The sequence below is a fragment of the Macaca mulatta genome, chromosome 4 (assembly GCF_049350105.2).
Source record: "Macaca mulatta isolate MMU2019108-1 chromosome 4, T2T-MMU8v2.0, whole genome shotgun sequence".
NCBI lineage: Eukaryota > Metazoa > Chordata > Mammalia > Primates > Cercopithecidae > Macaca > Macaca mulatta.
Window position 1 is genome coordinate 17,206,294 of NC_133409.1, and position 12,438 is coordinate 17,218,731.

The 12,438-nt window shown below is 37.5% G+C and overlaps 1 protein-coding gene across 5 annotated transcripts in view; it reads right to left on the reverse strand.

Moving 5' to 3' along the window:
* LAMA4 (laminin subunit alpha 4) overlaps positions 1 to 12,438 on the reverse strand; it is a 148,529-nt gene that overhangs the window by 23,597 nt on the left and 112,494 nt on the right. For all 5 annotated transcript variants that reach the window (XM_028847051.2, XM_077999296.1, XM_015137555.3 and 2 more), the window contains exons 20-28: positions 11,778 to 11,951; positions 11,017 to 11,162; positions 10,418 to 10,580; positions 9,410 to 9,543; positions 8,780 to 8,951; positions 5,797 to 5,928; positions 4,135 to 4,277; positions 871 to 1,009; positions 277 to 414 (exon numbers count right to left, since the gene is read on the reverse strand). In XM_028847051.2, coding sequence (XP_028702884.2) covers positions 277 to 414; positions 871 to 1,009; positions 4,135 to 4,277; positions 5,797 to 5,928; positions 8,780 to 8,951; positions 9,410 to 9,543; positions 10,418 to 10,580; positions 11,017 to 11,162; positions 11,778 to 11,951 — 1,341 coding nt within the window. The remainder of the gene's footprint in view (positions 1 to 276; positions 415 to 870; positions 1,010 to 4,134; positions 4,278 to 5,796; positions 5,929 to 8,779; positions 8,952 to 9,409; positions 9,544 to 10,417; positions 10,581 to 11,016; positions 11,163 to 11,777; positions 11,952 to 12,438) is intronic.

The following is a 12,438-nucleotide window of genomic DNA, read 5'->3' on the forward strand; positions in this document are numbered from 1 at the left end:
GAGAAAATAAAGATGTAATCTTTTCCCATTAAGTCCACAGACCCCCTGAATTCTATCCATGATCCGTTGGGGGTGGGTCTATGAATTCCAGGTTAGGAACTCCTGATAAACAATACATGTAATATTTTTAAAAGTGTTTGAAATGAGGCATTCTGTGTGTCTACATGTGAGTCAAAATCTGAATAGAAAATCACTTCTAACATGCATTAAAAATTATTTTTAATAGGCAAAACAATTATCACAAAGAAGTTTCCTCAGAGAAAAACAAATACTTACTCCTGAAGCATAATAGAATAGTAACCCATTTGGTTGTAATGTTCGGAAATTAAAACCTCCTTCAAAGCCATCAAAGAAAGATATTTTCTGAATTGAAGCAATGAAGCTCTGTCCATTGAAATATGCTCTGCGAGATATCTGTGTGCCAAAACAAGTGGAGATAGTATTTTTGAGAATTATCAAATGCTTAAAACTATCAACGTTTCACATACGGAGGGCCTTGCCTGTTAGTTTCTATGTAAATAGTTTATTTTCCCACTTCTGGTTTATGTTGGAATTCAGGCATACACCAGGAGCTCCTCTGAGAGATAGGGTTTCATCTTCTCCACTGACTCCAACCAGAGTGAACAATGATGCTAGCACACACCACTTTAGGTGTTAGATGCCCCACCCATAGAAAACTGAAGCAAATGAACAAGTCACAGAGGAATCCCATGCACAAGAGCCCTTCAAGCTTAATGGTTCTTTCTGGTGGTGGCAGAAAGGAACCCAAGGTGTACCTAGGATCAGAGAGAAGCTGAAAAGAGCTTTTCCAGCTTTTGGGAGTGTTAAGTATGGTGTCTATTAAAAAGCTTTTGACTGAGTGGTTCTTACAAGAGAGTCTTCTGGGCATCCATAACCAACTCCCAGGGTTTCTGTCTGCTCCAGTAAATTGAAATCTTTCTTTTGGAACTGGAAGCCCTTCATGCATCCTCTGAAGTTGATATCTAGGGGAAGGTGTGCTCTGAGGGTCCTGGAAAAGAAAGTCAGCCTCACTGATACAGCCATGATGATGATGTTACCCTGCATATGTAGGCTATGGAATTTGCATTTATTTATAGTCATTTGTAACAGCTTTATAATCATTCATATTCTCATGCTTTCTTTGATAGGCACACGGCAATGTCTAATCTTTGCCTATAGAAGAGTTTTGTTCTGAGTCAAGCCAATTTGTTCTTTATAGTTTTCAAAATGCTTTAACTTACATTATCTCATTTCATCTTTATAACAATTCAGTGAAATAGATGGAGATGCTATTATTGCCCTTTAGCAGGTGATTATTAGATTGAATCATAGGGAACTGACATATTATACATAAAAATAATCAATTCTTAGTAATTCCACAGGGTTTAACCTATAAAATGAAACTAAGAATAAATTATTCACTTATGTCACAAGTGATGTTAGGATTTGAACACAGGTCTTCAGACTTTTATTAATCCACGTTGTTAATGAATCCATTTTGGCATTATTTCCAACACATCTGTAATCAACAAAGTTTAGGGGAGAGTCTTAATGTTTCATTATACATAATACACAACCCTTTGGATAACCTTAAAAATTTGTGTAGCTCAGATGCTATTGGAGAGCTCAAAATGGGTTTAAGGCTAAAGCAAAAGTAACTAAGAGCTATTTATGACAAACCCACAGCCAATATCATACTGAATGGGCAAAAACTGGAAGCATTCCCCTTAAAAACTGGCACAAGACAGGATGCCCTCTCTCACCACTCCTATTCAACATACTGTTGGAAGTTCTGGCCAGGGCAATCAGGCAAGAGAAAGAAATAAAGGGTATTCAATTAGGAAAGAAGAAGTCAAATTGTCCCTGTTTGCAGATGACATGACTGTCTATTTAGAAAACCCCATCGTCTCAGCCCAAAATCTCCTCAAGCTGATAAGCAACTTTAGCAAAGTCTCAGGATACAAAATCAATGTGCAAAAATCACAAGCATCCTTATACACCAATAACAGACAAACAGAGAGCCAAATCATGAATGAACTCCCATTCACAATTGCTTCAAAGAGAATAAAATACCTAGGAATCCAACTTACAAGGGATGTGAAGGACCTCCTCAAGGAGAACTATAAACCACTGCTCAATGAAATAAAAGAGGACACAAAGAAATGGAAGAACATTCCATGCTCATGGATAGGAAGAATCAATATCATGAAAATGGCCATGCTGCCCAAGGTAATTTATAGATTCAGTGCCATCCCCATTAAGCTACCAATTACTTTCTTCACAGAATTGGAAAAAACTACTTTAAAGTTCATATGGAACCAAAAAAGAGCCTGCCTTGCCAAGACAATCCTAAGTCAAAAGAACAAAGCTGGAGGCATCAGGTTACCTGACTTCAAACTATACTACAAGGCTACAGTAACCAAAACAGCATGGTACTGGCACCAAAACAGAGATACAGACCAATGGAACAGAACAGAGCCTTCAGAAATAATACCACACATCTTCAACTATCTGATCTTTGACAAACCTGACAAAAACAAGAAATGAGGAAAGGATTCCCTATATAATAAACGGTGCTGGGAAAACTGGCTAGCCCTATGTAGAAAGCTGAAACTGGATCCCTTCCTTACTCCTTATACAAAAATTAATTCAAGATGGATTAGAGACATAAATGTTAGACCTAAAACCATAAAAACTCTAGAAGAAAACTTAGGCAATATCATTCAGGACATAGGCATGGGCAAGGACTTCATGTTTAAAACACCAAAAGCAATGGCAATAAAAGCCAAAATTGACAAATGGGATCTAATTAAACTAAAGAGCTTCTGCACAGCAAAAGAAACTACCACCAGAGTGAACAGGCAACCTACAGAATGGGAGAAAAGTTTTGCAATCTACTCATCTGACAAAGGGCTAATATCCAGAACCTACAAAGAACTCAAACAAATTTACAAGAAAAAACCAAACAACTCCATCAAAAAGTGGGCAAAGGATATGAACAGACACTTCTCAAAAGAAGACATTTATGCAGCCAACAGACACATGAAAAAATGCTCATCATCACTCACCATCAGAGAAATGCAAATCAAAACCACAATTAGATACCATCTCACACCAGTTAGAATGGCGATCATTAAAAAGTCAGGAAATGACAGGTGCTGGAGAGGATGTGGAGAAATAGGAACACTTTTACACTGTTGGTGGGACTGTAAACTAGTTCAACCATTGTGGAAGACAGTGTGGCGATTCCTCAAGGATCTAAAACTAGAAATACCATTTGACCCAGCCATCCCATTACTGGGTATATACCCAAAGGATTGTAAGTCATGCTGCTATAAAGACACATGCACACGTATGTTTATTGCAGCACTATTCACAATAGCAAAGACTTGGAGTCAACCCAAATGTCCATCAGTGACAGACTAGATTAAGAAAATGTGGCACATGTACACCATGGAATACTATGCAGCCATAAAAAAGGATGAGTTCGTGTCCTTTGTAGGGATATGGATGCAGCTGGAAACCATCATTCTCAGTAAACTATTGCAAGAACCAAAAACCAAACACTTCATGTTCTCACTCATGGGTGGGAACTGAACAATGAGATCACTTGGATACAGGAATGGGAACATCACACACTGGGGCCTGTTGTGGGGTAGGAGGAGGGGGGAGGGATAGCATTAGGAGATATACCTAATGTAAATGACGAGTTAATGGGTGCAGCACACCAACATGGCACATGTATACATATGTAGGAAACCTGCACATTACGTACATGTACCCTAGAACTTAAAGTATATAAAAAAAGAGTAAATGGACAAATGCTGTTTTGTCTTCACACAATACACATGTTCCATCCTTCCTATTGCTGATGAGAAATATTGCATTAGATCATGTTCTAAGAGTAATACAATAACTGAAGAAATCTGTGATTACATCTATGTGATGCTAATTTCAGGAGGTCCTGAGGACTGACTGCAGAGGGCTTGCAGGTACATGAATGTGTGTGCCTGTACCTATTCCTGTGTGTAAAAGTAGCAAGTAAGAGTGCGGACACTGTTACTAGACCTCTCCTGGATGTTGCCAGCCCAGTACATTGCTAGGAACAAACAGCTATTTAACAAAAAGCCTTACCTGGATTGTAAGATTTCTGGGGGAGCTCCTCCAATGTATATATCTGTAAAAGGTATTTTCATCTTTTCATTATCCATGCTCTTGACATGCCTTCTGTCAACTACCAAGATCATTTTCTTATCATTGTGGTAAATGATTGAGATCTGGGAGAGATAATGTATAGTAAGCCTTGATTAACTATTTAATATTCAGTTCTTTGATGACTTCTATATATTTTAATTCTCCTGGCTATACTAGCTATTCTTCCATGCCTTTGTGCCTGTTTGTTCACAAAATGGGGAATAGATATAGATAGATTTTCTTTTCTCACAGACTTGAAAACTCTTGCTTCTACAAGTAGCAGTTCACATTTCCTGGGAAAGGAGGTCTGTATGAAGAGGGAGCCAGCCCAAGAAAAATTTTGCGATTAGACCTATTGTTTCCTCCTGCTCCTTCTGAGAGGATTCAGGAAAGAGCTATAAACAGGTGCCACTGTTCTCTTCTTTTTTAAAAACAACTTTATTCAAGTCTAGTTGATGTACAAAGAACTATACATATTTTATGTATGCAATTTGATGAATTTGGACATATACAAACACTCATATCATCCCACAATCAAGGTAAGAGACATATCACACATTTCCCGGCATTTCCTTGTGTCCCTTTGTGGTGTGTGTGTGTGTGTGTGTGTGTGAGCATGTGTGTTAAGCACACTTAACATGAGATCTATCCTCAATAAATTGTAAATTAGTTATAACTATAGGCTCCATGCTGTACAGCAGATTTCAAGAACTTACTCACCTAGCACAACTGAAACTTTATACCCATTGAACAGCAATGTCTTATTTCCCCCATCCCTAACCCCTGGTGACCGCTATTGTATTCCCAAGCAGGTGCCTTCTGGAATCTAGATTGCATGTTACCAGGTGTAATTTTTTGGTGACACAGTGAGCAGTTCTAATGAATCTGCAAAACTGCTAGTCAGAGAAATAGTTAAAATATTCTTTTATTGTAAACCATTCTCATGAGGCTATGGACTTTGAACTGAAAAGGGAAATACAGTCTCCTACCCCTTGCATTTTGGTTCCACTTAAAAGATATTATGCCTTGTATACACTTGATCAAATTGTATATTCAAAATAGTTAATGAAAATGGATGAAGTATATTTTCAGTAGTCTGCACAACTGTTTCAAAACTAAAGGGGATTCTTTGTGAGTTCTCTTTATAAGGAAAACTGTGCTACTATTTTCTACATGCTGGATAAGTGTTTTAAAAGGAAATTCTGTATTTATATTCTTGTTACATTTAGTGGGGCTCAAAGGACAAGCAAAAAAAATGGCTGTGCATCTACACTCTGGCTCATTCCACACATGCACAGAAGTACTCTAGAGGAACACCAATTGAGATATTTAAGATTAATAGAAGCCTTCTGGTTAATGAAGCAATTAAAAGGAATCTTTCAGTGACTTTTTAATCGGAACATCAATAGGAAAAATACATCCATTGTTTTAAAGCAAATGTCTTCCTGGGGTTGAGAAGATGAGGGTCCTTCAGTTGCTCCTTGGATACGAAAGCTCTCAGTATATTTACTATCCTGCCTGTCTCATTTGTCCGCCTGATTAGATCAACAGATCTAAGTATAAAAAACAAAACCAAAACCAACCAACTACAATGATTTGTACCTCATGGTATTTTGCATCATTAATTTGAGCTTTCTTTAACGTATCTTCAAGATGCACAGGACCACTGCTGAATCCAAAATCATAGAACACGTGTAGGTAACCATTGCGCATTTCCAGTCTGAAAAACATACTCTGGGGAGAGAAAGAAGTTGTAAGATAGGAACATCTGTTATTATGCGAGTAGAGTCAGTTTTGGCTGAATTTGAGAAATATGACTATATTCTTAGTTATTGGAGCTATTTGAAGACTAAGAAAGTCTTACGAAATTCTTATGAAATAAAAGTGACAACGGCTGGAAGTGGTGGCTCACACCTATAATCCCAGCTCTTTGGGAGACTGAGGCGGGTGGATCACTTGAGGCCAGGAGTTTGAGACCAGCCTGGCCAACATGGCAAAACCTCATCTCTACTAAAAATACAAAAACTAGCCAGGCATGGTGGCAGGCACCTGTAATCCCAGCTACTCGGGAGGCTGAGGCAGGAGAATCGCTTGAACCCAGGAGGTGGAAGTTACAGTGAGCCGAGATCATGCCACTGCACTCCAGCCTGGGCTACAGAACGAGACTCTGTCTCAAAAAAAAAGTGACAACTACTTCCATATCAGCAGCTACTTCTCTTCTTAATATATAAAAGTTAATTTTATACACAGTGTAAAGATTCTTCTTTTGTTTTCATTCTACTTTCTGAATTAATGGATGAAGTTTTAAGTCTACATTATTGCCCTTTAGCAAAATCTTGAAAACAGAGTATAGTATACCAGTTTATTCAACTGCCTTGTCTTTAGGAAACTTTAAAAAGTTATAGCAGGCCAACAGATGTGACTGCATTTATTTTAGGTGAAAATTAGTAATATTAAAAAATAATTTCAAGGTATACTGAAAATAATTCTTCCATATTATCAGCAAATATGGATTTTAAAAAAGAAGGCCATTGCTGTATTGTTTTGAAACACTGGATTTATGTAAATAAATATAGAATTATTATGCACTTGGAACACATGATGTTTGAGAATCAAAGACATTTTGTAACACTCAGGTGACTTACTGATGAGGTTTGCTTGTTTCAGAAGATAGTTCATAGATACAAGAAGTCAATGGATTTGAAAAATAAAGCATTGTGGCAAGGTCCCTATTCTGTAGGAAGTGATCTCCTGAGTGGAGTTTGTGCATTCCTGGGACTGTGGAAAACAACTTATTGGAGTTTAGAAAGAAAATATTTCAACTTTATACTAATTTAAAAACATCTAAAATAGAGAAGAAAATATTTCAACGTCCATTTATACTCACTAAAAAATCTAAAATAGAGAAAGAAACTAATTTTTAAAATTTAATACATGAATTATTGACTGTGGGCCTTCATTTTATCCTTTTGTCAGACTTTCACAAAATTCACATAATGTGTGTGGCTTCCCAAGAGGGGTTCCACACTTGAAGGGTTGAAGGTAGTTCCTCATCCATTTCTTTGCTTCTCGCCTATTGCAATTTATTGCAGTTTATGTGTGGCTAGTTACATGGATTTAAGGGTGATATAACTGAAATAATAGAATATTTAGATTCGTATTGAGATGGAGAGTGATGTGAAAACATTTTGAGACACACAGATATTTGCTGGCTACTTCCTACAAATTTCTGAAAATGCTGTCAAGTTTATAAAGGGTTACACATTTTTCTTTGTAACATGAATTATTCTAAATTTGTTGAACTTTATTTGTGATGAGAAATGTCTGACAGTAGTATGAAACCTACTAGTTAATTCAAAAAAGAAACATACTGTCACATCAGTGTAAGGGTATTATCATAATAATGGATGAGAAAGTAACTTTTTCTCTTTTTTTTAAGGACAGTTATACTGTGGAGAGATGGTTTTTTAAAAAGATGTTTGGGAATTTTTCTATTGTTAAGTGATTTTGTTGATGGGAACAATGCAAATGCAATCCCACAAAAACTCTCCTATCAGCACTATTAAAACATTTGAGGGAAGACATTTCTAAACTTTAGAAAAATCTTTCAAATAAAGATTTTCAATAGCTTAGAACCCTTTTATTAAAGTTTACAAAATGATATCTGGTTAGCTTATAAGAATTAATATTAGAAAAAAGGAAGCATACCAGTCAAATCTCAAAGACAGCCTTTGCCACCTGGTGAATGTGATTGAAAACTATTTGAGTTAGTAGGCACAGCTAATGATATGCTTCTTTCATTTTTTACTTTTGTGAGGTATCTTGTCTAGTTACAACAACCAATAAAATTAGTGTTGAAATAAACTGGACTTAGGACCAGACTTTTGAATCACTGTATCACAAAGAGTTTAAGGATTTTCAAAAATATTTAGCATATTTAATTACATTTTCTCACGAAAACTATTTTGTTTGAGGTGTACAGTAAAGTGCTATTCAAAATAATTTCGAGTGAGAGAAAAACATTTCTGTATCATTAATAAAGTCAATTTACTCTTCATTTTAAATATATATAATCTTTTATTTTATCTTTGTATAATTTGTCCTTTATTGCAAGCTTTGAATGTTTCATACTATATTTATATCTGTTTATAGTACACATGTATCATTTATAAATAAAGATATATGTGTGTGTGTACATACATATATACTTATATACACACATACATATATATAAAGTATGCAAGCTTTGCTTTTAAATTGATTAGGGCATATGATTTGGACAAGTTAGGAGCCCAGTGCAGAATTTCTGCAGACACGCTGCTGTCCTAGATCTTGGTGCTAATTTCCTCAAAGTTCTCTTAGTTTATTTATATCCAAAAATGTACTGTAGGGAAATGCATCTCAGGGTTGCTTTTATTTATTGCTGTCATTACTTTCCTGAAGAAGAAAATCCAATCTGACTTTTCTAAACTAGAATTTCAGTTTGATGGCATGACACACTGGACCTGGGAAGGTTCCTGGAAACGTGAGTAGCAGAAAGTAAAGGAAATAAAGGAAAAGCAGTAGGACTTGTATTTTTACTCACTCCATTGACCATCAGGAGAATAAGGCTGTTGTCAGCTGGTGTTCGAACTTCTATGTCAAAGCGAGTCACCTGACCAAACTTCCCTCTCTTTGTGATGTCTCTCACCGCGGCATAGCCGGAGCCATCGAAGAAGTAACTAGCAGCCCGACTCTGAGTGAAGGCCAGCTTATCTCTGAAATGGAAACACAAGGGTCATTTGAACACTACAGTTTCTGTTACGCTTTTCAAGTGAAGCCCTTTTAACTCATTCTTCTAACATCTTCTGTGGCCCTTACAACATTTAAATGAAGTCCTGTTGTCTGCACAGAACAGATAAAGAGGTATTTGTAGGTATGTTAAATGGATTGTTTTCTTCTCTATCCTGTGTGCCAAGACAACTGAAGTCTCCAGGGACACCCTAGTGCCTGGAATCCTAAATCAAGGCTGCAAACAAATTGACACTTGATACTTGGGCATGCTCATCTATGATAGAGAATAGGTGAAGAGTTTTTTTGCAGGTATGACTTAACGTAGTTTCAAACCTGGCTTCCCCAAAGAAAAGTTTGAGAACCTGAATATTGACTCATACTTGTTCTATCTGCTGCTCTTGCATAAATATCCAAGTCTTTAGTACTCTCAACTGTCTCTTACCGGGCACAGGGCACTGATGTGGAGGGGTCCATATTATAGATGTGCTTAAAGTTGTATAAGCTGATCACATCATTATTCAAAGTGGCCAGTTCCAGGCAGCCAACGAAGCCAGGCAGGTTTAAGCTGTTAGGGAGCTGTTCAATAGAAAAAGCAAAACCAACTGTCTCATGGTCATGTTTTACTCAGACATTACAGAACAGACAATGCAACTAATAGTAGGTCAAGGAGACCTACCCCTTCATAGAAATGTCTTTCTAGACCCGAGTGTGTTTATGCCAAATCATTTAGATATGCAGTAACTTGTCAGTTGTGCAAATCTTAGCAGAGAAAGTGGGATTTACTGAGCATTGATTATGTGCTGGTCATAGGCTGGACAGTGAATTCATGACAAAAATCAGTCCTTATGCCAGCTTTGTGAGGTAGGTATTCTTGTTCTCATATAATGAGAGGGAAAATAATCCTCAGAGAAAATCCAATCATGTGCCCATAACTAGTAATAATAGTCCTGAAATTGGAACCCCAGATCAACTTCTCATCTTCTTTGACCTATCCTTTATCCCCTCTTCATCAGATTTCATACTCTCTCCTAGGTTCCACCCCATCTCTCATCCCAGATACTTTATTTCATACCTGTATTAGGTGAGATAACTGAATTTTTGAAACCACCACTGCAAAGCTGAACATTAGATCTAAACTGTGCTGACACCACAAGCTACGGACATTCCTGTGGCAGGTGGGGGTAATATTAATTACATATGCATGTATCAGAATGAATGAATGGATCTTCAGGAGTCAACTATAACCTGAAAGCATTGACATTATGAAAATATGAGTAGCATAGACCAGATTTACACATCAGGTTTATAGATTCTGGTTCAGAATTCTACTTCCCCCAGAAGTAAGCTCTTAAAGTGATATCAGCAACCCCCAAGTCATTATAGGTTTATGGATTTATAAAAACAATTACTGTAGATTTGTAATAGGTCAAAATAGAGCTGTATGGCTGACCTTGAAGTTGGAAGGCACTCCACCAACATAAAACACCGTGTCCTCGGGGTCCAGGTCCAGCAGGGAGTCATCTCCTGAAAATTCCCCCTTTTTAATGAACTTTTCCTCTGCTGTGCTACTTAGACTCGGGACTGTTAAAAACACCTTTCCATGTTTTCCCACCCTATTGAGATAAATAATTTTCATGTGTTATCATATAATTTATAGAAAATACTTTTTAAATGTCAAAATGTTAATGTTTCCTCATCACAAAATGGGTAATTTAATTTTGTGACACTAGTAAGCATTTATAAAACATCACAATCAATGGGAAAGAGAAGAAAGACATTTCATTTTGAAATTAATTCCTGGATTGGCCAGGTAAAATCTAATAATCAGAGCGTGATTTAGAAATGACTTTTTTTTTTCTTTTCTACTAAGGTGTTTGGGAAAGAATACAAGAATAATGGAAGAAAAGGGAGCAAGAATAAAGGGAGGAAAATGCTATTTATAACTTCCACAGGAAGACTGCGTGTGTGTGTGTGTGTGTGCACGTGCGTGTGTTCAACAGGTTTCTTGTGAATTGTGCATATATGCCCTGTGTCACGGATTCACTGTACCTTTCAATCTTGACAATGCTGAAGTAAGCAGGCCAGGAACTGACGGGCTTGGAGTCCAGGGGAATCTCCACATCTTTGGTTCCCAAATTATAGATGTATACCAGGTTATCATTTTTGATTGCAAGACCCATATACTCTTTTTTGGCCTGAAATATCAAGAAGTAAGAAGTCATTTAAATTAAATTCATAGGAATGAACATCATCTTTTTTAAAGGACAATCAGAAATCCAAATACTTGGGTATATACAAGTGACTTCTGGCCTGAATTATTACCCAAAGCTCTTGTGAGACCCGGCAGTGGCTCTTCCTCTCCAGCCTCCAGCTGTGGCCACATCAGAGTCTGCTGGCCCCATCCTTGCTCAGGCTCATGGAAATTTGTTGGCTACCAGGAATGGGCTAATTTTTTGAGGCTACCCAGGGATATAATATAGCCTGACAGTACTGTTCACTATGCATCTCCAAACAGGATTCAGCATCAAACAGAATAGGCTTCTGTCTTTCTGAAAGACTTTGAGGTATTCCATTCACTCATCAAAGTTAGCAGTGCGATGGTAATAGGAAACAATCCCCACAATTTCCCACACAGAGAAAAATTACTTGTTCTTGAGTCATTCTTTTAATCTTGTCATTAAAATGAGATCTTCTGAGTTACCAGAATGGGCATTGTTTTGGTTCATTTGCCTAGTAGCTTTATTTTAGGCAAGAGAAAAAGCAGCTCTCCTTGTAAATATTATTCCCTCCTTTCAAACTCATGTGCTTACGTTTTTGCTTCCAAGGTACAGGATAAACTGATCTGCAGTCTCGGTCAGTTCTGGCTGCCTCACAGGGGGTTTCATGTACAGGCTCAGAGATGTGAAAGCCTTTAAGTCATCCATACTGGTTCTTGAGTGCACTTCCACAGCTGACTGGCCATCAAACATCATGGAGACTTGGATCTGGAGTTACACAATGGTTTCATTAAAAGTGCTTTGCAGAAATGGGCAGAATGCTTTCTCATGGTTCTCAGTGGTCTTCCCTCATTTGTGACGGGGGCCTCTAAGCTCTCTTCACCTCCATACCTTTAGTTATTCACTCACATCCTCCCCTAGTTGAAGAGAAGACTCAGGGCAGATTGTGATATAGTCATTTAAAGTGGGGTGAAAGAAAGCAAAAAAAGTGGTGACTAAGTAGATCCAAGAATGAGGATAAATATGAATTCCACAACGAACGGCGTACTCGGTTTGGGTGAACTAAACAACTTACTCAAGTTGTCTGGTCAGTATACAGTTCACAAGGCTCACACAATTTGTATAAAACTAATTGGGAGAAGTCGAACTAATTTCAGTTACTAATACAGCTGGGACTTTCTCCCTAGGGTCCTCATAAAACAGGCATGGGGTGAGACTGTGAGCAACATCCTTGCCCTTGTCTGCACAGTTGGGA